The sequence below is a fragment of the Arvicanthis niloticus genome, chromosome 12, assembly GCF_011762505.2.
Source record: "Arvicanthis niloticus isolate mArvNil1 chromosome 12, mArvNil1.pat.X, whole genome shotgun sequence".
In the NCBI taxonomy this organism is placed as follows: domain Eukaryota; kingdom Metazoa; phylum Chordata; class Mammalia; order Rodentia; family Muridae; genus Arvicanthis; species Arvicanthis niloticus.
The window spans coordinates 40,711,206-40,735,893 of NC_047669.1; the positions used below are offsets into that span (position 1 = coordinate 40,711,206).

At 40.4% G+C, this 24,688-nt stretch overlaps 2 protein-coding genes across 4 annotated transcripts in view; one reads left to right on the forward strand and one right to left on the reverse strand.

Annotated features, from left to right (window-relative positions):
* Positions 1-3,158, forward strand: part of Zbtb11 (zinc finger and BTB domain containing 11) — a 33,306-nt gene extending 30,148 nt beyond the window's left edge. Inside the window, 6 exon segments of the mRNA XM_034515207.2 lie at positions 1,672-1,802; positions 1,805-1,829; positions 1,937-2,096; positions 2,098-2,113; positions 2,618-2,947; positions 2,950-3,158. Coding sequence (XP_034371098.2) covers positions 1,672-1,802; positions 1,805-1,829; positions 1,937-2,096; positions 2,098-2,113; positions 2,618-2,947; positions 2,950-3,134 — 847 coding nt within the window. The 3' untranslated portion in view covers positions 3,135-3,158.
* Positions 3,159-9,984: 6,826 nt separating this feature from the next.
* Positions 9,985-24,232, reverse strand: Pcnp (PEST proteolytic signal containing nuclear protein). 3 transcript variants are annotated; one of them, XM_034515381.2, is made up of 5 exons: positions 24,075-24,232; positions 17,802-18,016; positions 15,757-15,828; positions 12,749-12,804; positions 9,985-11,722 (listed from the first exon to the last, which is right to left on the reverse strand). In XM_034515381.2, the coding sequence occupies exons 1-5, from the start codon at positions 24,136-24,138 to the stop codon at positions 11,596-11,598; spliced, it is 534 nt and encodes a 177-aa protein (XP_034371272.1). In that variant the 5' UTR covers positions 24,139-24,232; the 3' UTR covers positions 9,985-11,595. The 3 variants fall into 3 exon arrangements, with proteins under 3 accessions (XP_034371272.1, XP_034371271.1, XP_034371274.1); XM_034515380.2 differs by having other exon boundaries at positions 15,757-15,831; XM_034515383.1 differs by having other exon boundaries at positions 17,802-18,216; positions 24,075-24,168.
* Between the last annotated feature and the right edge of the window lie 456 nt (positions 24,233-24,688).

A 24,688-nucleotide genomic window follows, 5' to 3' on the forward strand; every position in this document is an offset into this window, starting at 1 on the left:
CAATGAAATAACACAAAACAACAAAAAACCAGCTATAGATCTTAAGCTATAGATTCTTATTGTACTAGGAACTCTTATTAAGAAGTCAGCAAATTCAAAATGCTATAAAACCTTACATAATGTTTTAATAAAGATTATATTTATTTTTATTGTATGTGTATAGGTGTTGCCTGCATGTATGTGTGTGTGCACTATGACTGTGCCTGATGCATGCAGAGGCCAAAAGATGTTGGATTCCTTGGGACTGGACTTAGAGACAGTTGTGAGCTGCTGTGTGGGTGCTGGGATGAATCCCTAAGTCCTCTGGAAGAGCTACAAGTGGTCTCACCTGCTGAGCTGTCTCTACAGCCCTAGGGTCTTGACTTAGCAGTTGCTGGCCCTTGGAAGCTTTTTTTTGTCTTTGTGGTTTTGTTTGTTTGTTTTTTCAAGACAGGGTCTTTCTATTTAGTCCTGGCTCTCCTGAGTCATTGGTTTTGGGGACAGGATTTCACTATGAAAGTGAGCTGCTTGCCTTCAAGATGCCGGGATTAAAGGGATATGCCCACTCACCCGGATTTGGTATATACTTTTGTTAAGTTACTAGACTCCCAAGTGATGTACAACTTTTATGAATAAATAGGTTTTTGCCATTTCCTGCTGTGCTGTATTTGCTTATTTGACTACAGATAGTCTTACAAGATGGAGTTGACTATGGTGGCTCATGCCTGTAATTCCAGTACTTGAGCTGAGGCTGGAGACATGCTTGCGATACACAGTGAAACTGTTTGAAAACAAAACAACAAACCAAAAACAACCCAAATATAGGGTGGAAATTTTTTTTTTGTTTTTTTTTTTTTTTTTTTTTTTGAAACAGGGTCTAAATAAATAGCCTTGGCTGTCCCTGAACTTTCTATGTAGACCAGGCTGGTCTTGAACTCATAGAGATCTGCCTGCCTTTGTCCCCGAAGTGCTGGGACTAACTGTGTGCCACTAGCTCCTGGCCCCAGGTACAGTTTATTTTGTTAGTATTTTTTGTTGTTGCTGTGAAAGAAAACCCAACCTAACTGTCTTGAATGAAAAGGAAAGTCTGGAGGACTGCGTGCTTTAGTCTACACCGGATTCAGTTTGATTAGTATCTGGTTTCTCTCAGGCTCCATATGGACAAAGTCTGGCAGTGCTTTCAACTTCTCATCCTCTCAACTTCCAGACTGTCAAGAGTCTTTTCTGGTAGTTCCTGTAAAAGTCCCGTGTTTCCCTCTGAGTGGATTCAGTTAAGTCACTTGGCATCCCTAAGCTGATTGCTGCTACCAAGGGAATGCTGTTACTGTCGTTGATTAGGCCTGAATCATTGCTTCATTCTTAGTGTCAATGATGGAGCCTACCTTCCCAGCAGGGCTCAAAGAGAAACGGGTTGAAGGGGATGCAAAGAGAGGGAGTGGAGGAAAGGTGGACAGTACATCCACTTTGTGATACCTTTTGGGAACTCTGCATGAAGCCTTCTCAAGCATTTTGAGTGTTCTAAAAAGAGCTTAAATCTTGCGTCTTTGATGCAGGACTGTAAATTGGATCTCTTTCTCTCTGTGATGTTTTAAATTTGGAATAATTTTGTGAAGCTTTAAAAACAAGAATATAGTGAATTCTTGGAGACTTGTTTTAAAGATGATTCAGTTGGATAATTAAACTTTATTACAGATGTGAAAAAAGTTTCTTTGAAGCTAGAGACCTGCGTCAGCATATGAACAAACATCTTGGTGTGAAGCCATTTCAGTGCCAGTTTTGTGATAAGTGTTACAGCTGGAAGAAAGATTGGTATTCCCATGTGAAGTCCATTCTGTCACTGAGCCTTATAGGTGAGTAAATCTCAGCAGGCTCTAAATTCAATGAGAAATAGCCCAATTTCACTTGATTCTTATGTCCATTATTTGGAGAAAAATAATTTGGGCCTTGTCTATTTTAGGTGTAATATATGTGGCAAGGAATTTTATGAAAAAGCTTTATTCAGAAGACATGTAAAGAAGGCCACCCATGGGAAGAAAGGACGAGCAAAACAAAACCTGGAACGGGTGTGTGATCAGTGTGGAAGGAAGTTCACTCAACTGAGAGAGTACAGGAGACACAATGAACAACCATGAAGGTAGCGTACGCACATCTGATAGAAGAGAGCCAAGGGGCGTTCTTATTTTGTCAGCTCTTTTGCCTGTTACCGAGTTACTTCTTTCTTTATAGATTAATCTTGGATCTTGAAAGATTTTTTTAACAGAATTGGTACATAGTCTGAGAACTTAATTATTTAGAGGCTTTTATCCTAGGAATGTAAGACTGCAGTGAAGAATAAGATGATGACAGACTCAACGGTTGTTCGGCAGTAACTTCTGTTATGAGAACACCTTTAGAGAGGACTGTAGTGCAAAACCTTGCTTAGACTCCTGAAAATTAGTAGATGCTAACTAAAAGATGACGGTAATAAAAGAAAAATGGTTGTGGAAAACAGTACTAAAGAACATTTGCAAGTCCGTCTTTGCGTGCATGTGTGTGCGTGCGTGCGTGCGTGCGTGCGTGCGTGCGTGCGTGTGTGTGTGTGTGTGAATTTGGCACCTTACCCCACACAAATTTTTTTTTTCTTTTTTGGTTTTTATAGGCGTTAAACCTTTTGAGTGCTTAACATGTGGAGTAGCGTGGGCTGATGCCCGATCACTAAAACGTCATGTCCGAACGCATACTGGTGAACGGCCCTATGTGTGTCCCGTGTGTAGTGAAGCCTACATAGATGCTCGAACACTTCGTAAGCATATGACAAAATTCCACAGAGACTATGTGCCTTGCAAAATTATGCTGGAAAAAGACACTCTGCAGTTTCATAACCAAGGAACACAAGTAGAACATGCTGTCAGCATCTTAACTGCAGACATGCAGGAACAAGAAAGCAGTGGGCCTCAAGAACTTGAGACTGTGGTGGTGACAGGAGAAACTATGAAGTTCTTGAAGCTGTGGCAGCTACCGAGGAGTGTCCATCAGTGTCTACCCTCTCTGACCAAAGCATTATGCAGGTGGTTAACTATGTGCTGGCACAGCAGCAAGGGCAGAAGCTGTCTGAAGTTGCAGAAGCCATTCAGACTGTTGAAGTGGAGGTAGCACACATGCCAGAAGCAGAGTGAGTGCAGCAGTCACAGGCAGAGCCTGCCCATAGGAGCTCACAGGAAACGTTTACAGATCACGTCACCACTGTGCAGACCTTGGATGTGGAATGCTGGGTTGTTGGTGACATCACTAGTCTTCTTGTTTGGCCAGTGAATTCTGCAGGAAAGTCCACTTTCCGTAAAGAAATTGAAAACAAAAATCTGTTGGATGGAAGTAGTTGATCATGGTATGCCTTTTATGAATTAATGTTTATAAATAACTGTACTAAACTTAAAGATGTGCAGTTTCATTTATATTTTGACTTTATTACATAATTTGAATTTAAAGGCTGCAGTTAGCGTTTCTTCTGTTGTCTTTTTAAAATACAGAGGTTCTGTGACTAGTTGCTGTTTGTGGATTTAAAATTTCTAATATAAAAAGCATATCTGTAAGATGCATAAATATATTACATTTACAAATGCTTTAGGAGCTGATTCTTGACTTACTATTTATTTTAACTGCTTCTAAGTCCAGAATCTATTCTATCCTAAAGCACTTAAATGATTTCTGTGTTGTAATCAAGTTTGTCTAATTTATTTATCTGTATGGGAGACCCATATGCAAAGCCTAATTTTAAAATACCATTACAATGCATGAGATGCCTTGAGAGTCTTACTGTACTATCTCCTCAAGGCTAGTAACTGACCAGTGAGGAAAGAGTGCTGTTACTCAACACTGTTGATGGGTAGTTTCTGTTTTGTAACACTGACTATGAATGAGGAAAAAAAAAATCAGCCCTGTTTCTTTTGTTAAAGAATGAACAAGTTAGTGAAGAAGTTAAGTTTGATATGTTTAGCTTTTTTGTATCATGTTTGTTTAAATTTGTTGAAAAACTACACATCTATAGTGGTAATATGGATGTCATGTAATTGTTAGATAATTTCAGAATGTTGAAAATTCTTCAGTGCAGCCCTTAGTATACTATATTACATAAAAAAATGATTATGACACTATGAAATTGCTGAAGGTATTTTGAAAAGTTACTTTAAAACGAAATTATACTCATTCATGTGTTTGATTTTTTTTTTTTTAATTCCTCATTTTTCTGAGTTGTCAAATACTCAGATTCTGAAAATAACCATGGGGAGATGCCACATCTCTCTAGAAGACTATCGTTCTAGCTATGATTGTTAAAATTAAGCTTTTAGGTATTAGAAGCTTTCTTAAGATATATAATTAAGATATAAAATAGATTATATGTAAATCATTCCTAAAGCACAAGAAATGAATGTGCCTTGATGTACATATGTAATATTAGAATGCTTATTCCAGTTTACTTTGAAAATGGCTTTAAGGTTAAGGAGTAAATGTGATCACGCTGCATGCATCTTCTTGCATATGGAATGTGTGCATTTGCGAATTCGTCGTTTTAAAAGCTGTGTGGCTTTCAGTTTTAAAAGTGAATTTATATATACAGCTCATAACTTCATAAAGGCTATTCCTTGGTCATGTCCATCAGTTAGTGAGAAAGTATTTCAAATGAAACTAAATTTGAAATTGTCTTTATGTTCCATTTTCACCGTTAGATTTAGTTATATGTATAAGATTATTAATGTATATCAGAAATATGTAAATAAAAGATGTTCAGTCTTGTTAAAAGCAAAGCTTTGGTGTTGAGCTTGACATCATTTTCAGTCTATACCTGGTAGTTTATTTAACACCTTACAGAGGGTTAGCACATTGATTATTCTGTGGATGTGGTCTGTGCACACAGTGTGGGAGCTAGGGGTTAACCTTATCTGCCATCTTTCTTTACTGTTCTATCTCTGTTTCTTTTTCTCTCTTCCTCTCTCTCCCTCTCTCCATCTATCTATCACACTTTAAATTTGTGTGTTGGGGGGTGGGGCACACACTTGCCATGGTGTGTGTATAGAGATCTGAGAATTATCTTCTCATCGTGTGGGTCCCAAATATTGAACTCAAGTCATTAGTCTTTGTGGCAGGTTCTTTTGCATAGTTATCTTGCTGACCATCCAATCCACCTTATTTTCTTAAAAGTGTGTCACTAAACCACAAGCTTGGGCTGGAGAGATGGCTCAGTGGTTAAGAGCATTGGCTGCCCTTCCCGAGGACCCAGGTTCAATTCCCAGAATCCACACGGTGGCTCAAAACTGTCTACAACTCTAGTTCTAGTGGATCTGACTCCCTCACATGACATACATATAGGCCAAACAACAAATGCACATATAAATAAATAAACAAATAGCTTCAAAAAACAAAAACCAGGAGCTTGCTGTTTTGGCTAGGTGCCTGGCCTGAAATCCCCATGCACACTCATGCCTCACCCGTGTTAGCACTGGTATAATATCAGATGCACTTTGCCCATATTTTATGTGTCTTCTAGGAATCTAAGCCCAGGTATTCATTCTTGCAAGTAAGTGTTTTACCTACACTGTGATCTTCCCAGTCTTAGAGTAAGGAAATTAAACACATGTGTAACCATTGGGGGCTAGAGAGATGGCTCAGTGGTAAAGAGCACTGACTGTTCTTCCAGAGGTCCTGAGTTCAATTCCCAGCAACCACATGGTGGCTCACAGCCATCTGTAGTGGGATCTGATGCCCTCTTCTGGTGTTTTTGAAGTGTACTCACATACATTAAGTAAATAATTTTTTTTTTTAATTAGGGGAAATAATTTTGTATTAAAACTTCTTACTCAGAAGTTTGTTTTTAGGACAAAATTAATGGGAAAGCAAATAAACTGCCAACTTTGGATGAGCTGAGTTTATACAATGTGTTGGGGGAGTGGTGGTGTACACTTTTTTAAGCCTAGCAGTTAGAAGGCAGAGGCAGGCAGATCTCTGAGTTTGAGGTCAGCATGATCTACAGAGCAAGATCTACAAGGACAGCAAGGGCTACACAGAGAAACAGACAAACCTTGTCTCAAAAAAAAAAAAAAAAAGAAAAGAAAAAAAAAACATTTTAACAGTGTGTGTGTGTGTGTGAGAGAGAGAGAGAGAGAGAGAGAGAGAGAGAGAGAGAGAGAGAGAGAGAGAGAGAGAGACAGCTATAAAAGTGCCCATACACGGATGGGCTTTTATTGAAGTTGCTATTCAGCTTTGTTCTTTTCCCATCTCTGAGCATCAACAACAAAATCCTAGGTTTATGCTGCTTTTTGACATCTGAGTTAAGTCCTGCTTTTGAGGGGAAGGTTGCTCTTGAGACACTATGTAGCCCTCCCTGGCTGACCTGGAACTCACTCCCTAGAATCCCATTGGCCTTGAACTGACAAGAGATCTACCTGTCTCTGTCTGGCAAGGGCTGGTATTAAAGGCCTGTGTCAGCATGCCTAGCTCCCCCTTTGTTTATTTCATTTTGCCTTGAGTATTTATTTTCTTATATAAACTTCAGGATTACTGTCTCAATTGCTGGAAGAAAAATGTACTTATATTCTGCCTATACTTACAGTGACTTTAAACAAGTCTTGAAAATTGTTATCTTTTAAAATCAATTTTTGAAAGAATTTCGTTACTTTATATGTTTTGCCTGAATGTCTGACTACATGCCCCATGTATGCCTGGTGCTGGTACAGGCCAGAAGACATCAGATCCTCTGGGAGTTACAAAGATTTGTGAACCACCATGGTTGCTGGCAATCATACTCAGCCCCATGGAAGAGCAGCCAGTGCTGTCTTAACCACTGAGCCATGTCTCCAGCCCTATTTTCTTTTTCTGAGACAGGATTTATTTTTCCCAGGCTGGCCTTGAACTCACCAAGATCTCCCTGCCTGTTCCTCCTGAGTGCTAGCTAGGACTAAAGGTGTACACCACCAGGCCTAGCAAATTTGAATTTATTTCCTGAATTTGGTAATATGTCTCGTCTGGACTACTGTGGTTCCATTCTTCCTGTGCAGGTGGTACTGCACACCCGCAGGGAAGGATGGAGCAGTGCAGAGTTCTCAGGTCTGCTTTCTTCCCTTGGGCTGTCTGGTCCCCAATATACACTGGGAGAGAAAGGAGAAGTCCAGAATGGGTGGTCTAGCAGTGAATGTGAGGGTAGGGTTGGGGGGGCCTCCTCCAAAGAATTCAGTGTTACAGTTCTTTTAGAAAACAGTTCTCTTGGGCTGGAGAGATGGCTCAGCAGTTAAGAGTACTGATTGCTCTTCCAGAGGTCCTGAGTTCAATTCCCAGCAACCACATAGCTCACAACCATCTGTAATGGGCATCCGGTGCTCTCTTCCGGTGTGTCTGAAGACAGTGACAGTGTACTCACATACATGAAATAAATCTTTAAAAAGAAAAACAATGTTTCCCAAATGCAGTCCTGTGTGTGTGTGGCCCCTAATTTGGTGGCAGATGATGATTAATAACAGGTTAAGAGGTTTGATGAACACACATCCAAGTCTTCCCCCCCCCCCCAAAAAAAAGACAGCTACAGTGTACTCATATACATAAATTTTAAATAAACCTTTGAAATAGAAAACAGTTCTCTTAACTCGGAACAGCTTATGCTCTTTATTGGGGTGAACAAGGTTTATGTAAACCATGGAAAGTGGGAGGGGTTTGTACTCAGGGTGAAGTTTCATTGGCCGAGGATCAAGGTTCTGGGGATGCCTCATTTGCATAGAAAGGTGTTCCAGGAAGTTGAACCTTTAATTTCCTCCAAGGATTACGTGATATTCCTCAGGTAGTGTAGGGGATGGGTTCCCTTGATAAGGTAGAGACGAGGAAGCCCTGCTGGGAAAGCAAGTCCTTCATTTTGTGCAGCCCAATTCAGGGGACCTATCCAGACATAGTAGACTTTGACCTCAAGTAGCAGGGTTTCTCAACAGACCTTTTAATTCCTCTCAGGAGTTACTTTTACAAATGTGGTTTGAATAGGGATGGCCCCCAGATTGATGTGTTTGAGTGCTTGACCCATAGGGAACAGCTCCGTTAGAAGGTGTGGCCTTGTTGAAGGAAGTAGCCACTGTGGGGGCAGGCTTTGAGGTCTCCTATGCTCAAGCCATGCCCAGTGTGGCAGTCTCCTGCTACCTATGGCTCAAGATGGAGAACTCTCAGCTCCTTCTCCAGCACCATGTTAGCTTGCACACTGCCATGCTTCTCACCATGACAATGGACTAAACCTCTGAAACTGTTAGCCAGCCCCAGTGAAATGTTTTCCTTTATAAGAGCCCTGGCCATGGTGTCTTTTCCCTGGGACAGAAACCCTAAGACAATAAATAATGTGGATTTAATGGGTATGTAAATAAAATGTCCCCAAAGTGGATATTATTTCTGAAAAGCAGAAAAACAAGACTTTGAATGATAGCACATTAGTATTAATGTGTAACAAATACACACAGGCTAAGCAGGGGAATCTGTAAACTGGAGGCCATCCTAGTCTACACAGCAAGTTCCAGGGCTGCCAGGACTTAATAGACTGTCTCCAAAAAGCAAGCCAAGCCAAGAAATGTGCACAGGAGGCCACTGGCTGTTCAGATAGTGTAGTACTTGCCTAGTATGAAGTCCTGGGCAGTCTCTAGGTTGATGAAACTACGTATGTATGCAGTGTAACCACAACACTTAGCAGGTAGAGACATGAAGCTCAGAGTTCAAGGTCACCATCAGCTATTTAGCTGAAAGACCAACTTGAGACACGTGAGTTATTTGAAACCTTTAAACAATGTTCCGAGTTCTGTGTCTATGTGTGGTAATTAGGTGGCTGGTCATTATGATGTGCTTCAAGGCCATTGCTCAAAGTGAACTGGAGCTCAGAGCTGATCTACTCACTTTAGAGACAACTCTCATCTCTCTCACCTACCCAGGTAATGATGGGTCAACACAGAACAGGATTCAATAAAATATAATAGTCTTAGCACCTCCTGACCAAGATGGGTCCTTGTGATCCAGGCTGGCCTCAAGAGCTTTTACTATTTCTGTCGTACAGCCCAGGTTCTGGGATTCCAGATAGGCATTACTGGCAGTGTCTGGGTTTTACAGTGCTGGCTGTCAAACCCAAGCCTTTTGCATACTAGGCAACCACTCTTAAAACAGCTGTCGCCAGCTTCTTCCCTAACATTACATTTTCTCATTCTCTTACTCAGTTGTCCTTTTCTCTAACCCAAGGATAGGATTCTCTCCCTACATCTGATACCTCTACACCATAAGATGTCTTAGGTTCGGTCTTTAATTCACTGCTTGAAAATCCTTTGACATCCAGGTGCTGGTAGCAGTGCACACCTTTAATCCCAGCACAGGTCTCTTTTGAGACCAGCCTGATTTACAAAATGAGTTCCAGGAGAGCCAGAGCTACTCAGAGAAACCCAGTCAAAAAACCCAAAAATAACAAAAAGAATCCTTTGACAATTAGGCCACATTCAAAGGTTATCCCTAGGAGGCCTCCTCCTTTTGTGTAGGGAGACAGAGGAGGAATAGATCTGAGGAAGAGGGGAGGTGGGGGAAGGACTAGAAGTGGAGGGAGGAAAAACTGCAATTGAGATGTAGTGTGTGGAGAACTTAAAAAGCACAGAACCCCTCAGAGTGCTCTGACACACATGTGTACAGTGGCACAAGTGCTTGGCACTCACAATGAATACATGGGTTAAGGAAGAGCATTAGAGACCGCAGGAGCTGACCATGCAGTTCCTCTCGGATACTGTAGAAGAACATGGTAAATGGAGTGTGAGAAGCTGCCCTGTGTGAGGTGGAGTGACGGATGACGCAAACACACTTATTCTGACGACTGTCTAATGAAGTTATGTAAGAGGTTCTGGGAACACACTTCTAAATGGTGATATTTTTACAATATTCTGTATCTCCCTGACCTCGCCAGCAACCCATATACACAGAATACTTTTTAAAACATTTTTCAGACACAGTAAAAAATAAAATAGAAAATAAGACCACCACCAAGTTTGACAAAATTTATTGTAATTTTAGTAAAGACATTCAGCTCAGTCGTCTCTCTCCATCTTGACCTCAGGTTAAATTGTTATTCAAGTCAAGTAAAGAATATGTAGGAGAGGTGTTATTTCAACAAACAGTAAAATGGACAAATGGACAGTTTGCAGACATAAAAGTTAAATTTATGTATCTTGATATACTTAAATCATGTATGAACTAATAGTGCATATGTACATTTCCATCGTTTTACTTGGGGCTTATTAAGTAAACTAAAATGTAGTGAACAAAGTGTTAGAAATATCTGCAGGCTGCTTCTTGGAAGTCATTACATAAAAACTGCCTAGTGAATTATCACCACCCATGAAACTCATCAAAGCTGCCTCCAAATTTAACATTGTAATTCTCAAGGACATTTTATCATTTCTTTTGTCTGTGACTATTAAAGATGCATTTAACTGTCACATTTAAAAAGCCCATATACAATACAAAAATACAAAACAAACATCCTACATACAGAACTCTAAAGAGCATGTGCGATGAGACTCACAATGACAATGTGTCTGAAGAAGCATTTCTGTCTTATCTCAGTCACTAAATGTGCTTTTGAAACCACTGCCCAGTATGTATATACTTAAAATAAGCCATGAAGTTGTACAAGTAAGAAATTTTCTAGTAAGTTAGCAACGTAAATGCTTCAAAAGCCACAGAAGGTGTGTTGCCTCATCTGTCTTTATACAACGTTATACCTCTTTTCCTTTTGGTACTTAAACCTTTTAAAAAATAAAAGCCAGCCAAATACTTAAAGCAGTAAGTACACTGATATTTTTGGTGGTGTTTGTACTTTAAAAGAAACAGCTTCCTTCTGTTTTGCCTCAAGTTCTGGTGGAAATGCTTACAGGAACTAGAATAGAAACCAAGAGAAGCACAGTCCAAATACTGATTGACTTTGGTAGCAAATAGTGTCCTCTGAAGAATCCTGAACAGAGACACGCTCCATTAAAGTGGGCTAATTATAATACTCAATACTTCATATAAGGATTTTTAACAAAAAAAACGTTTACAGAGCAAAGCGTCTGTACCCACTGCAAGCGAGCGAGCGATGCAGTACTAGCATATAATGGCCCAGAACAAATGAAATGCCCGTAGGAAAAGGTTCATTCTAACCTTATCTAAATTTACTCTCAGTCAATAGTCCAGTAACAATCCAATACTCCCTCTCGGTAAGGCTGTTCCAGGGAGCCAGTCAGGTTATGAGGGGAGAGTCGGAGACAATAACTTTTGGCTTCCCTCTTAATGTGCTAAAAGTTGTGTCTAAAAAAATATGCAATTCTTAGAAAGGTACCACTTCTGATTTCTTTATTATCTGTAACCCTTGGAAACTAATCATGTGAAACTACAAAATTAGCAAATGTCTTGAAATCTGTATATAAAACATAAATTACCTCTAATTGCAAACTCTCATTTATTAGTGTACCACTCAATCTTTAAAAAAAGAAAAAAGGAAAAGAAAAAAAAGAAGAAAAACGGCTCCAAAGCTAGTCTTACACCATTCTCTACAAAAAGGAGACTGCTCCTTCTAACTGCACCCACCCGCACCCCAATCTCAGAACACTTCACTTAATTGTCTTGGTCGTGGACGTTTCCAAGATGAGATTTTATATTTCGCTCCCACAGCTTCTGGTTATCGGAAAAGCCATGCTTTCCTTTATTAAAGGAGTTTGGTCCGGCTGATGTTGGTGTGTCCCTGTGTTAAAAGAAATTCAGTTTTTTCAAATTATTCTAGTAGTCTATCTTAACCATATTAATATACATTTGCTTAGCATTCATTATAAGTAATACAGGCTAAATAGCAGAAGCCCTTACAGAGATCTTTTGAAGCTCTTTCTATAAAGGGTTAAGACCTCATTTCAGTATGTATGCAGTGAGGATAAGAGTAGACAGGAGAACCTGGGCACTCTACCTACCCCTTGCCCTCTGAATGTGAGTGAGGCCCATAGGCAGTCACCTTCAGGCCCACCATGGTGTTCTCCTTTGCAGGAGTGAGGAGAGCCTAGGGACAAGTGCATCCTAGCCAAGAGCTCTAGCACTGAGCTATACTCCATTGTCAGTGTGCAGTTCTCAACACACAGATAAGGGAAGGTAACATACAGTAAGAGTAGACGCCATTAGGGTTCTAAAAATGACTGCCGAGAGTTGAGAACAATCTCAGCTGTGGAATTCTTATCCGGAGTACCAGACCATAGTATTCCCAGCACTGCAGCAAACAGAAAATCTGTCGCAAAAGAAGTGATCTAAAACCCACAAATGAGGTTAAATACTAATTTGGTGGCTTACCACGAGCATTTGTGAACATGAAACAAAAATCCAAAGATGTACAAAAGAGAATATGCAGCGTCAGCGTTTTATATAAACTACTGTTGTATGTACTGATGTGTATGCTGAATGGTGCACTTTTAATCCCAGTACTCTGGAGGCAGAGGCAGGTAGATCTCTTCGAGATCAAATCCAGCCTAGCCTATATTGTGAACTCTAGGGCTGCATAGTAAGACTCTTTCTCAAAAAGAAATATAATAGAAAAGTGTGTGTGTGTGTACACTTCATTTGGACTGGTAATAGTATCAGGTATGTTTATTTAAGTTCTAGGAATGACAGACTAAGTCACTGGGACTGCATTTATTTGAACATGGAGATGGTGGATTCGTGTAGAATGTGTAATGCATTCTTCCCCTTGCTTTCCCTACAGCTCTAGAATAATATGAAAGCATGGCACCTTCCAATATTCTTCATCCTCATCTTTGCTTCTGGAGGCATTTCTTCTGGCTCACTCTGCAGAACAGGGAAATGGGAATGAATACAATTAAATTATTAATTCACTTGGTTACTAAGGAGGCTAATTTTTTAAAAATTTATCCATAACATGTTTTAATGCCATAAAAGGAGTAAGGTGGTAAACTTTAACAATTTAACAACTACCTATATTGTCTTTTTTTGTTTTTTTGTTTTTTTGTTTTTTTTTTTTTAAACTTGGGGTTGAGGAGCTGGCTCAGTCAATAAGCATAAGGACTTGAGTTCCAATCCCCAACCATGCTAGGTATGGGCAGAAACGCCTATAGTTCTGGTACCTGAGAGTGGAGACAGAAGGATCCTAGGGACCTTGCTGGCCAGCCTGTCTAACTGAATTATCAAGTTCCAAGCCAACAGGGCCCTGTCTTTAAAAAAAAGAAAGGAAGGGAGGAAGGAAGGAAAAAAAAAAAACTAAAGGTGGAGACTGAGAGGACACCGGATGCTGAGCTCTGGCCTTCACACTAGATGCACACGTGTGTAAGCACCTGCCCTCAGAGGCACACTTAAATCAGAGCTATACTGGGTAGGATAAAGAAAAAAGTAACTCTCATATGTTAACTAGTCAAAGAGTCAGAACCTTCATGTTCACTGGCACTTTTCACACTGGCAAGACATGAACTTGCCAACGTGTCTATGTGTAAATGGTTCAAAAATGTCAAAATATCTACTCACAACAGAAAAATTTAAATTGATTCTATTTTGTGTATGTGTATGTGTGGGGTGGGGTGGTAGGCACAGGTGCCCTGAGAGGACAGAAGCCACAGATCCCCCTGTAGCCACAGTTATAGCTGCCAGACACGGGTGTGAGAACATTAAGGTCCTAGGATAAGAGAAAGTGTTCTTACCCATTGTGCCATCTCTCCAGCCTCTTTCACTAAAATATGTTAAAGCCATAATAAAAAATAAAAAGCAAACAAAATTAAAAGGGTCAGGTGCTAGTACTCAGGAGGTGAAGGCAGAAGCTGGCAGATTTTTTGCGAGTTCCAGGCCAGCGACAGATAAAACCCCAAATTTCTTGAAAATGAAGGAAGACAGTGAATCATGGTATATAACTTTGAGCAACAAAGCTCTAGTCTAAGGTTGTGTGTACTTAGGTATCAGTCTCCATTTGCAAAGATGAACTGATACCCATGATGCTCACACAGCCCACACAGCACTACTACAGTATAGGTAGTAACAGCTCCCACTTACACACTTCCCCTACTTGGCTGTGTTATCTTTCCCTTCTGGATTGTATATCCAAGTTTCCTCAGCTGATATGGCAGAATGGTAGGAATATCAGAAGTTCAAGACTATCCTCAGCTACCTAGTGAGTTCAGGGGCAAGCCTCACTATTAGAGTCCCTGCTTCAAAGACAAGACAAAACAAAATGGCCAGATGCAGTCGCCCATGCCTTTAGTCCTTACTTGGCTAATATGCACAACACTCTAGCCAGGTCTGATCCTCCACATCACATAAAAACTGGGTATGGCCTGGCAAGATGGCATACCACCTTTATTCCCAGCATCTGGAAAGCAGAGGCAGTAGGATCTATATGAGTTTGAGACTAGCCTGGTCTACAGAGAGTTCCAGGACAGCCAGAGCTACACAGAAAACCTGTCTAAGAAAACAAAGAAATGAAACTGGATACAGTGGTGCATATATTTGTGATCCCAGTGCACGAGAGGTAGAGGCCAGAGGATCTGAAACTGAAAGCTACACACCCTGCTCCAGGTCAGTCAGTTTAAGATATGAGACAGTTTGTCTTTCATAAAGAAAAAAACTCTGGGAAATTCACTCATCACCCTTGAGCATGGTAGGATGTTAACACTCTAAGGGGCACGCGAGAACTGGACAGACAGCAGAGTAGACACCCTGAGCTCACCTTGGAGCACTCTCAGGAGAGGAAGCTCTGGTGCAATCACTTGCACTGTTACTCCTGCTACAGATGCACCCTACAGCACTCCACAGCTACTTTTTGTAGCAAGCACAAGGGGCATCACTGAAGACCAACTACAAAGTTATTGAAAGCAGCAATACTGAAGGCCAAGTGTGAGAGGGCTCGTGAGATAGCTTAGTGGGTAACAGTGTTTGCCACCAAGTCAGACATCTATATTCCACCTGAGGGACCCACAGAGTTGAAGAACAACCTCCACAAGTTGTTTTCTGACCACTCTACATTTGAATGAACATGTGTAACAGATATGTGTACACACACAAACACACATGCAATTTTCTATAAAATTACCAATTTTTATAGAAATATATTTGTATCAATAGACACATTAAATTTTTAGTTTTGGGTCTGTCCCTCAGTGGCACAACAGTTGCCTGGCATTACAAGGCACTAAACTCAATACCTAGCACTACAAAAAAAGAAATACAATTTTCTTAAGCATTCAAAGAAATTTTACCAATACTATTTCACCATTATTAATTTAACTACCATTGGTACAAACTCTAATCTTCTATTAATTTCTTCTTCTCTTTAAAAAAAAAACTTTATTACTTTTAATTATATAAGTGGGTACAAATGTGTGTTTTACTGGTATTTGCATGTGTGTAGGTGCCTGTGCAAGCCAAAGGACCTGGATCCCTTGGAGTTGGATTTAGAGGTGTTTGCAAGCCACATGATGTGGGTATCAGGAATCAAACTCTGATCTTCTGGAAGACAGTGCATGTTCTTAACCACTGAACTATCTCTCCATCTGCTATTATCTTCTTAGAAGGACTAGTTAATGTAAAACTAAGGGCCAGTCGATGGCTTGGTATGTAAACCAGCTTGCCATGCAAGCCTGCCAACCCTGTGACATTTCCGTCCATCTGTGACCCCAGATGGAAAGACAGAACTGACTCCCAAAAGTTGTCCCGACTTCCACCTGCATACCATGGCGCACATGCCTGTCATGCACACAGTCTTTAAAATAAAGTAAAATAACCTAGGTATTAACTTACATCTTCATCTTCATTGAAAGCTGCTGCTACCGAAAGAGTTTTTGGAGCAAGAGTTGGAACTGTTTCCTTAGGCTTCTGAAAAAGAAACATTTAACAGAATTATCACAAATAAAGCTTATATAGCCTTGTTTAATAAAATAATAATTGCTCTTACAAAGTTCTATTTTATCCATTTTGTTTTTATATGCTTACACAGTAAAGAACTCATTTTGGGCAAATCCATTATGTCTTTGAAAATAAGAGTTACTGGCAGGTAGGTTTTACTTATTAATTTTGTATATCCAATAGCTTTTCTTTATTAAAAAAAAATCTCTCATTAGGATCTTCAATTTTATTAGTTAAGCTAAGGGGTGCACACAGAAGAGATAAATGACTAGAAATGCTGCCTGCCCCACAGCATCCTGCAAGGACTACAGTGCCTTTAGAAGGCAGGGAGCATCACACTGACTTTGTCTACCGGTCGGTTCCTTTCCATCCTTCTTCCTGGACAATCTCTGTTCTTCTCACTGTCCCATTTCATCTTCTCACCACCCATTTCTTCTCCCTTTCACTGCAACACACCCCAGGGTCTTACAAGGTCCTTTTGCTCAGATCCTTATTAAACACTCCTATTTTTCTCCCTCTGTCCATGATATTAACCCACTACCTTCCAATCTCAGACTTAGCATGACCCAATAGGACAACTACTCGAAATAGCATATGCCAAGGTTAGAGATATGGAGCTCAGTGACAGACTGTCTAGCATTTATCATGAGTCCTTGGCCTCGGTTCCCAACACTGAAGGAGAGGGATATGACCCATTCACACCCTTTGTATTCTTTCTCACACTAGTGATGTTCCTAAGACGACAATGGGCTTTGGTCTAGAGACTCTTTATCATGATATACAGTCCTTTAAGATTTGGTCCTAAGGCCTGTGATTTTTGTTTCAGTAAAGTAAACTTTACTGAACAGGCTTTTCTGAACCTAATTCAACCACTTAATAATTATTAAATCCCTTCAATTATTTAGAAAAAGAAGGAACTGAACTCAGAGTATGCCCAAGCACATTAGTTACATGAGTACATGTTTAATGTTTAAAAAAGTTAAATGGGGTCAAGTCAATTTATGTTTAAGTTGTTAAAAGAGTAAATAAAAATATTATTTTTAAGAAATCGAGTATTTATGTAGTTAGGTCTATGTGATTTTAAACGTTACACATCAAGACCAGAGGACATAGAGAAAAATGTTAGCAAAATAAAAATGTCATAATCTTTTTGTTTAGATTCAGATTTTCTTTTTAAAGAGGGGAAAAAAGATTTCATGGTGGGAATTGAGAGTTCTGAGAAATGACTGCTCTTGTAATTTAGAAACTTCAGACTCTAGTGAGAAAATGATTGAAAATTAAAATTTTTCATTAAAAAAAAATCTCTGAAATGAACATCTACAGCAGAAATAAAGCCATTTGCATCTGACCTTTATGAATTAAAAAACAAACAAACAAAAAACATAGCCAGATAACCAAAAATTCTTAGCAGGATTAACTTACTACATTAATCCTTAAGTTGCACAGAGCTGATGTGTAGTCATTACTCTGATTTGGAGGTAGGTGACGCTAGGTATCGACTCCAATGCCTCTCAAAGGCTAGTGGTAAAAAAAAAAAGTTTTCTAAAATTCCCAATATTTTGTTCAACTAAGAAAACTCTTAAGTGATTACTTTATAAATCATGCATCTTTATAATATGCCTTTTTCTTCAACCACTTTGATAAAATTCATAGGCCTTTCCTAATGTGTTCACTACTTTTTGACTTACATGTAAGTTCATAGCCAGTTACAGGACTTTACCTTTTAACACTTGCTTTACTATATATACTATATACACACACACACACACACACACGCACGCACGCACGCACGCACGCACGCACGCACGCACGCACGCACGCACGCACGCACGCACGCACACACGCACGCACGCACACACGCACGCGCGCACTGAAAAGCAGACTGATGAGACTAATCTTTGTAATGAGAAAAAACAAAAAGCACACAGAAAACAACTCACACTTGCTCCGAGTCTAATGGAGATGGCGGACGCTTTCCTTGCCGTCTGACTACCTATGGCAAATCCAAACTTGGACATCTTTGTAGGCTTTGTTGGGAGGTCTGCAGCTTCATCTTCAGCTGATCGCTTTTCAGCGCTGCGACTGGAACTTTCCCCTCCATTACTGGAAGAAACAGTCTTAGTTTTCACAGGTTTTTCTGCTTCTTCTTCAGGTCCTGGTGAAGTCGAAACAACTTACCAAGATGAGCTATTTTTACTGAGCAGATTGATGGGAGCAGCAACCTCAAAAAGCATCTTTACAAGGAAGATACCTCTGCAGCTGTCACCTACTGACCCAACAGTCTCTTCACTGCTTGTTAGAGTGTACAGCAGGAACTGAGATTGTGTGGCAGTACAAGAGGCTCCCATGAATTAACTAGCATAAAATACAGAGCAATTTAAAATTATAAACACAGAGTTCACAAAGAGTAAATACCCGTCAGCTAAACATTACCTTATTAATTGTACATTAATCTTGGCTACATTTGTGAAATTATGATGTTCAGAAATTGAGATCAACAATTCTTTCATATGAACTAAGTTGTACATGTGGCAATTCAAAACATCTGGCTAATAAATTGTAATATTCTCAGTAATGTAGTCCTAATCATACAAAATGTCTAGTTATGAACATGACCACCATGGCCACCGTTACTTAACCTATACTGAGAATTCAGTCTACAGACTTTTCTTCCCACCTTCACCATACTGAACAGCCAGGGCTTTGCATATACAAGACAAGCATTCTACACTGAGCTACACTCCTGGCTGATCCCTAGCTAAGTTATGTTCTTAAGTGATGTTACTCAAGATACAAAATTCCTCAACCTTGAGTTGAAAAACTTCAAGGTAATCTCTTGAGAGTTAACCCTACTCTGAAAGCTGGTCTAGCACCTGTTTTAAGCTACCTTATGAGCTATTCAAAGTCAGACTTTCACATACATATTTTCTCATAAATTAAGACCTAATCTTAATTTCCAGAAAAGTACATAGATATACACAGATGTAGAAATCAAGATGTCTTCAACAACTTTGCTTGTTTTTATGTGTTTAAGTCAATAATGACTTCATGTCTTGAGTATCTTAGGCTTGTTAATAAATAAGACTATATAAGAATATATTGAAAAGACTGGCTGATTTTTTTTTTCTCTCCAGCTCTACAGATCCCTACAGGATACATTCTGAGACAATTCAAACTTACTTGTAGAGAAACAGAACATGCTCTAAGTGACTGCCTTGGCAAGTTCAGTAAGAAAATGGGGCAAAAAAAAAAAAAAAAAACAAACAGAGGTTGGGGGAGTGTCAAACATAGTAACTGACAAGTAAAAGAATCAAAGGCTCAAGATTACAAATCTAGATCCATGCAGTTTGGTAATGACACACCTTTAGGTTAATTAGTGCTTTGTGGCACTGAGGACTGAACACAAGGCCTCACACAAACTATGTAAATACTTAAGTTCTGTAAGTGACCTATATGCCCAAATAGTTTTCTGATTTCCAGACAAAGTCTAGCTATAGTGCCCAAGGCCAGGCATTCCTGTAACTTGCACACATCCTGCTCCATCTCCAAGGTACCTGGGATCGTGGGCTTGTATCACCATGCTAATTCAACAACAAGCACTTTGAATAGAGTATCTATCTGATTTGGTACAGATTAAATAAACTACTTTCTTCAGATTAGGACTCTAGTTTGGGATTTCCATGAGGCAGAGGTAGCACTGAATAGTTTCCTGAGATGCCATTCATTGGTTTATATGTAAGAGTATGTGAATTAAAAGAATGAAAGACTACACTCCAGTAACTGAGAATTCAATTTAAAACAGAATTTCTTAAACTGATGACAAGTCAGGAGCCTGGTGTGAGGCTACTATGGAACAAAGGACATTCTATACAGTTTGGACTAGAGACACCGTCCTCTGCATTTTATTTGCAATCTTAATCAAGTATACTTAAGCAGAAACTGGCATCAACCATTGTATTCTGTACTCTTATATGAAGACATAAAAAAGTTTATCAGCGGGCTGGAGAGATGGCTCAGTGGTTAAGAGCACTGACTGCTCTTCCAGAGGTCCTGAGTTCAATTCCCAGCAACCACATGGTGGCTCACAACCATCTGCAATTAGATCTGATGCCCTCTTCTGGCTTGCCTGAAGACAACTACAGTGTACTCATATATGTAAAATAAATAAATAAAACAAAACAAAAAGTTTATCAGCAGATGGCTCGGCAGTTAAGAGAGCTTACTCATCTTCGAGAGGACCCTAGTTAGAGCCCAGCACCCACACAAGGCAGCTCACAATTCCTCTAACTCCAGCTCTGGGGGATCCAATTCTTCTGGCCTTTCTGGGCATCTGTATTTATGTGCACAGACCCACATACAGACATGTGATTAAAAACAATTTTGTGTACCAGGTGTGGTGGCGCATGCCTTTAATCTCAGCACTTGAGAGGCAGAGGCAGGAGGATTTCCCTAAGCCAGAATTACACAGTGAGATCCTATCTTAAAAACAACAAAAATAATTTTAAACAATCTTTAAAACAATTCCACAAATGTATTTAGATAGCATGTTCTGTTCACAAGATACAGAGAACAGGGAGTGAAGAAGGTGAACACAGTATTGGCTTCATTTCTTAGTATAAGCAGGTTCAATGTGGCACATAGGTTGGTTGTTTTGTCTCCATATAACCCTCTGAGCAATTATACAACAAAATACACAAAGCATTTAGAAAGCAAATAAAACAATATACTAAAATGGGAAAACAGCAGACAAATATATTACTACTAATTGTAATTAAAGTATTTGTAATTCTAAATATGGATCACTAAAAAATTATTTCAAGCAAATATGAGTGTTAAAATCTATCACTGAATATTAACATTTAATTCATAAGTACTGGATGTTCTTTAAACTCTAATTTAGAACTCGCAACTTTTAATCAAGGGTCTCTACTTTCAATTTATTCATTTTGTTTGTGTTTGTTTTGTGGACTGAGTATCACTATGTAATCCTGAAATTCACTGTGTATGTAGCTCAGGACTACTTCAAACCTCTACTTTGAACTCCTGAGGGATACTCTTGCTTCTGTATCCCAACTGCTGGAATTCAGCACTTAGCTTACTGAGACATTTTTGTATTTTAAAATTGTAGAAAAATGCCAGGCGGTGGTGGTGCACGCCTTTAATCCCAGCACTTGGGAGGCAGAGGCAGGCGGATTTCTGAGTTCGAGGCCAGCCTGGTCTACAGAGTGAGTTCCAGGACAGCCAGGGCTATACAGAGAAACCCTGTCTCGAAAAACCAAATAGATAGATAGATAGATAGATAGATAGATAGATGATAGATAGATAGATAAAATTGTGGAAAACAAATGTTGAATGACTGTTGACTAATACTGTGAATATCTTTAGTAGTATGAATTATAATGAATAAATGAAAAAGCATTTTTAAATTAAAAAAAACCCTTTGATTTTTTAAAAATAATTTATTTTTATTTTATATGCAATGGTGTTTGCTTGCATGTATGACTGTATGGACATGTCAGATCCTGAAGTTACAGAGAGTTCTGAGCTGCCATATAGATACTGGAAATTGAACCCAGGTCGTCTGGAAGAGCACTGGCTGCTCTTAACCACTGAGCCATCTCTCCAGCCTCAGCCCTTTCAATTTATAAGTCGTCATTATACAAATTGCTAGTGTTCAGATGAAAGAATATTTTTGTGAAGCCTTCTGCCTACTTTGTATTCATTCTAAGCAAATAAATCGTGTAAGTTAATATCAATTAAACCATACATACTATCATTTTTCATTTTTACTGACTAGCTGAGATGGAACAATTCCACAAAGGTACCATTCATGAGTCACGTGGACTCTGGTAGCTTATCTGAGGAAAAAGAAAAAACAAAACAAAAACAAAAAAAAAAACAAACCAAGGACTCAAGTAGCTCTCTGACAGGACAGGTAGTCCATGAGCTGTGTTTTGACACAGGAAATACACACATCATTGAAGTAGCTCTTGGTTTAACCCTTGATAGCTTGAAATGGCTATGGCTACACATTAAGTTGCTTGTCTCTAAATCTCTCTAAATTTCTACCTAAGTTAAAGAGCTACATATACATAACCTTAACCAAAAAATGTCTAGAAAGTCTCCCCAAGCAGACTGAAGTGAAAGAGGCAGTTCCAAACAACTCTCTAGTAGAGACACATTCAGTTTAATTATGGGGATACTCTATTTACTAAAACAGAGCACAGTAGTGAAGTTCACTTTTAGCATAAGTGAGGCCTTGGGTTCAATCTCCAGCATCAATAACAAGATTAAATGGGTAGGAAAACTACTCATATTCCCATACTGTGGGCTGTGTCACAGAAGAAAAGTTGCCAACTCCAAAGTTTTCCAAGAGAGCTGAATACTTGCCTCAAGCTTATCAATTCAATCCTATCTATGGCGAAATGTGTCAGTTATGATTCCTCTGCATAACTCCATTATATCTGATATTAAAGTGAGCTAGCTAGTTATACGAAATGAGGCAAACTAGGCAGAAAAGAACTACTTTTTGTTGTTGTTGTTTTGGTTTTTCGAGACAGGGTTTCTCTGCTTAGTCCTGGCTGTCCTGGAACTCACTCTGTAGACCAGGCTGGCCTCAAACTCAGAAATCCATCTGCCTCTGCCTCCCAAGTGCTGGGATTAAAGGCGTGCGCCACCACTGCCCAGCAAGGACTGCTATTTTAAGTTACCAATATAAAGTAATCTGTACAACCTCAACACTGTTAACTGAAAATATTATTTACATGACACAATGTCCCTCAACTGAAAGGGTGGCAAGTACATTACACAAGAATTTATTTAGACACTTAAGGTACATTTTAGCAATATCTTAAAACAATTGTCTCAGTCTAGTCAAACTTCAGTCAGTCTTAAACTCAAGGCCACCCAAGATACTTTAGGCTATAGTTTCTCCTCAAACTACTTTTAACAATAATGGAGGAGGTCTAAAGAAAGAACTAAAATACTTTCATTAGCTATTTTACTAGTTTATTTAAAAAAACAAAATGAGTGGCGGGCGGTGGTGGCGCACACCTTTAATCCCAGCACTTGGGAGGCAGAGGCAGGTGGATTTCTGAGTTCGAGGCCAGCCTGGTCTACAGAGTGAGTTCCAGGACAGCCAGAGCTATACAGAGAAACCCTGTCTTGAAAAACCAAAAAAAAAAAAAAAAAAAAAAACGGAAGACACCTGACAAAGTGGCCATGGCCTGTTAATTCCAGTACTCAGGAAGCTTGAGCTAAAAGAGACCCTATCTCAAATGGGGGTGGGGGCGTCTTCGGCAATTAACAAATTTGGTCGGCATGTATGGTGTTTATGTTCTCACATTTAAGTATTTCAGGGAAAAGACTGAAGAAAGCTAGAACAGTGAAAGGCTAAAACATTCTAAACAAGGTATTATCCGCTCACATGTGTTAATTATCCTTACGACAAAAGGGCGTAGGAGAAAAGAGACTACGTATTTCTTTTCCTTTATGTACACCACCAAAAATTACGGGGGTAGGAGGGACGAAAAGATAGCTATAATCTGAGTTTAATTTCGCGACAAATTACAGGAAGATCATGCCTGCCTACCATGCCAACTAAATATCTGACATAGACTCCGCCGTTAGCAGCCTAAATAAGATACTGTAAAGAAAGCGAATCAAATCCTAATTTCAAGCTTGTGCTGCTTGAGCCAGATCCCCTATCCCCACTTCATCGCTTCGACTTATGCCATCGCAGGGTTTCTAAATGTTATGTCTGAAAATACAGCAAAGAGTGGGCTGGGGTCTTCCACCTCCTCAGCGAAAAAAGAGCATCAAACCTAATTAACTACGTGTAACCGAGAGGCCGGCGCCCTCGGAAAGCCGGCATGCGGCCAGTGCCCCCGGCGGCGGCTCGGCCCTCGCGCGGTGGCCTGAGTGCGCAGCGGGCCCTGAGATCTCTGCTGTTTGGGCTCCCAGCCCAAACTCAGTCTCCCATCTCCATTCTCACGGCCCGGTGGTAACTAGCAGCCTCTCTGAGGAGGCGACACGGACCTCGATCCCCCCGCGGGCCACACCGGGCGTGCCCGGCACCCATCACGGCCCAGCCCCTAGCCGGGCGAACGCCAGCTCCGCCCGCTCCTGAGATGCCGTAAAGCCCCCCACCCTGGGAAACCCAAAAGAAAGGCCGGAGTAGCCCCCGCAGCCCGCGACGCTGGGGTTGTGTTCACCTCCGGCGGCTCCGGCTCGCTGCGGCTTCTCAGGCTTCTCCTCTCCCGCCTTCCCGTCCGCCATCTTCCCCGCCGCGGCCTCCCCCTGCAGCCCGGGCAAGAACGTCACGGCCCCGCCCAGCAACCACAAAGCTTCGGGCGGGCCAGCGAGGCCGCAGCCTAGAGCGGTCCTGGTACGGTAGGCAGAAACGGATGTGACGTCATTGGCTTGCCGCGGCAGGAAGTTGCGTTCGGTGACGGGACGGGAGGGCTGGGCTGTGGGGTGCCATGTCCGGGTTAGCAAGGACTTACTGACCGTGGAACAGTTGGTGGAATCCTAGGTTTTTACATGCTCGGGGATGGTCGCGGTTGGTCTTTCAGTTTTATGGGATGGGGCTGTGTTCTTACAGAGGAAATTCAGCAGTTATTGGACATCGTCTAGTGTTGACACCGTTCATGCACTGTCGTTTACTCTCCAGTGCAGCCCAAGTGTGAAATTATCGTTTTCATTTCTGTAATGACACCGAAAGGCAGCCTATGGAAGATCACGTAGCAGAGCCTTACGGAAATTGTGGCGGAAAACTTTCCGCGGTTTTTGCACTCGTGAAAAATTCAGCGTGAGAGTTGTAGCAAGC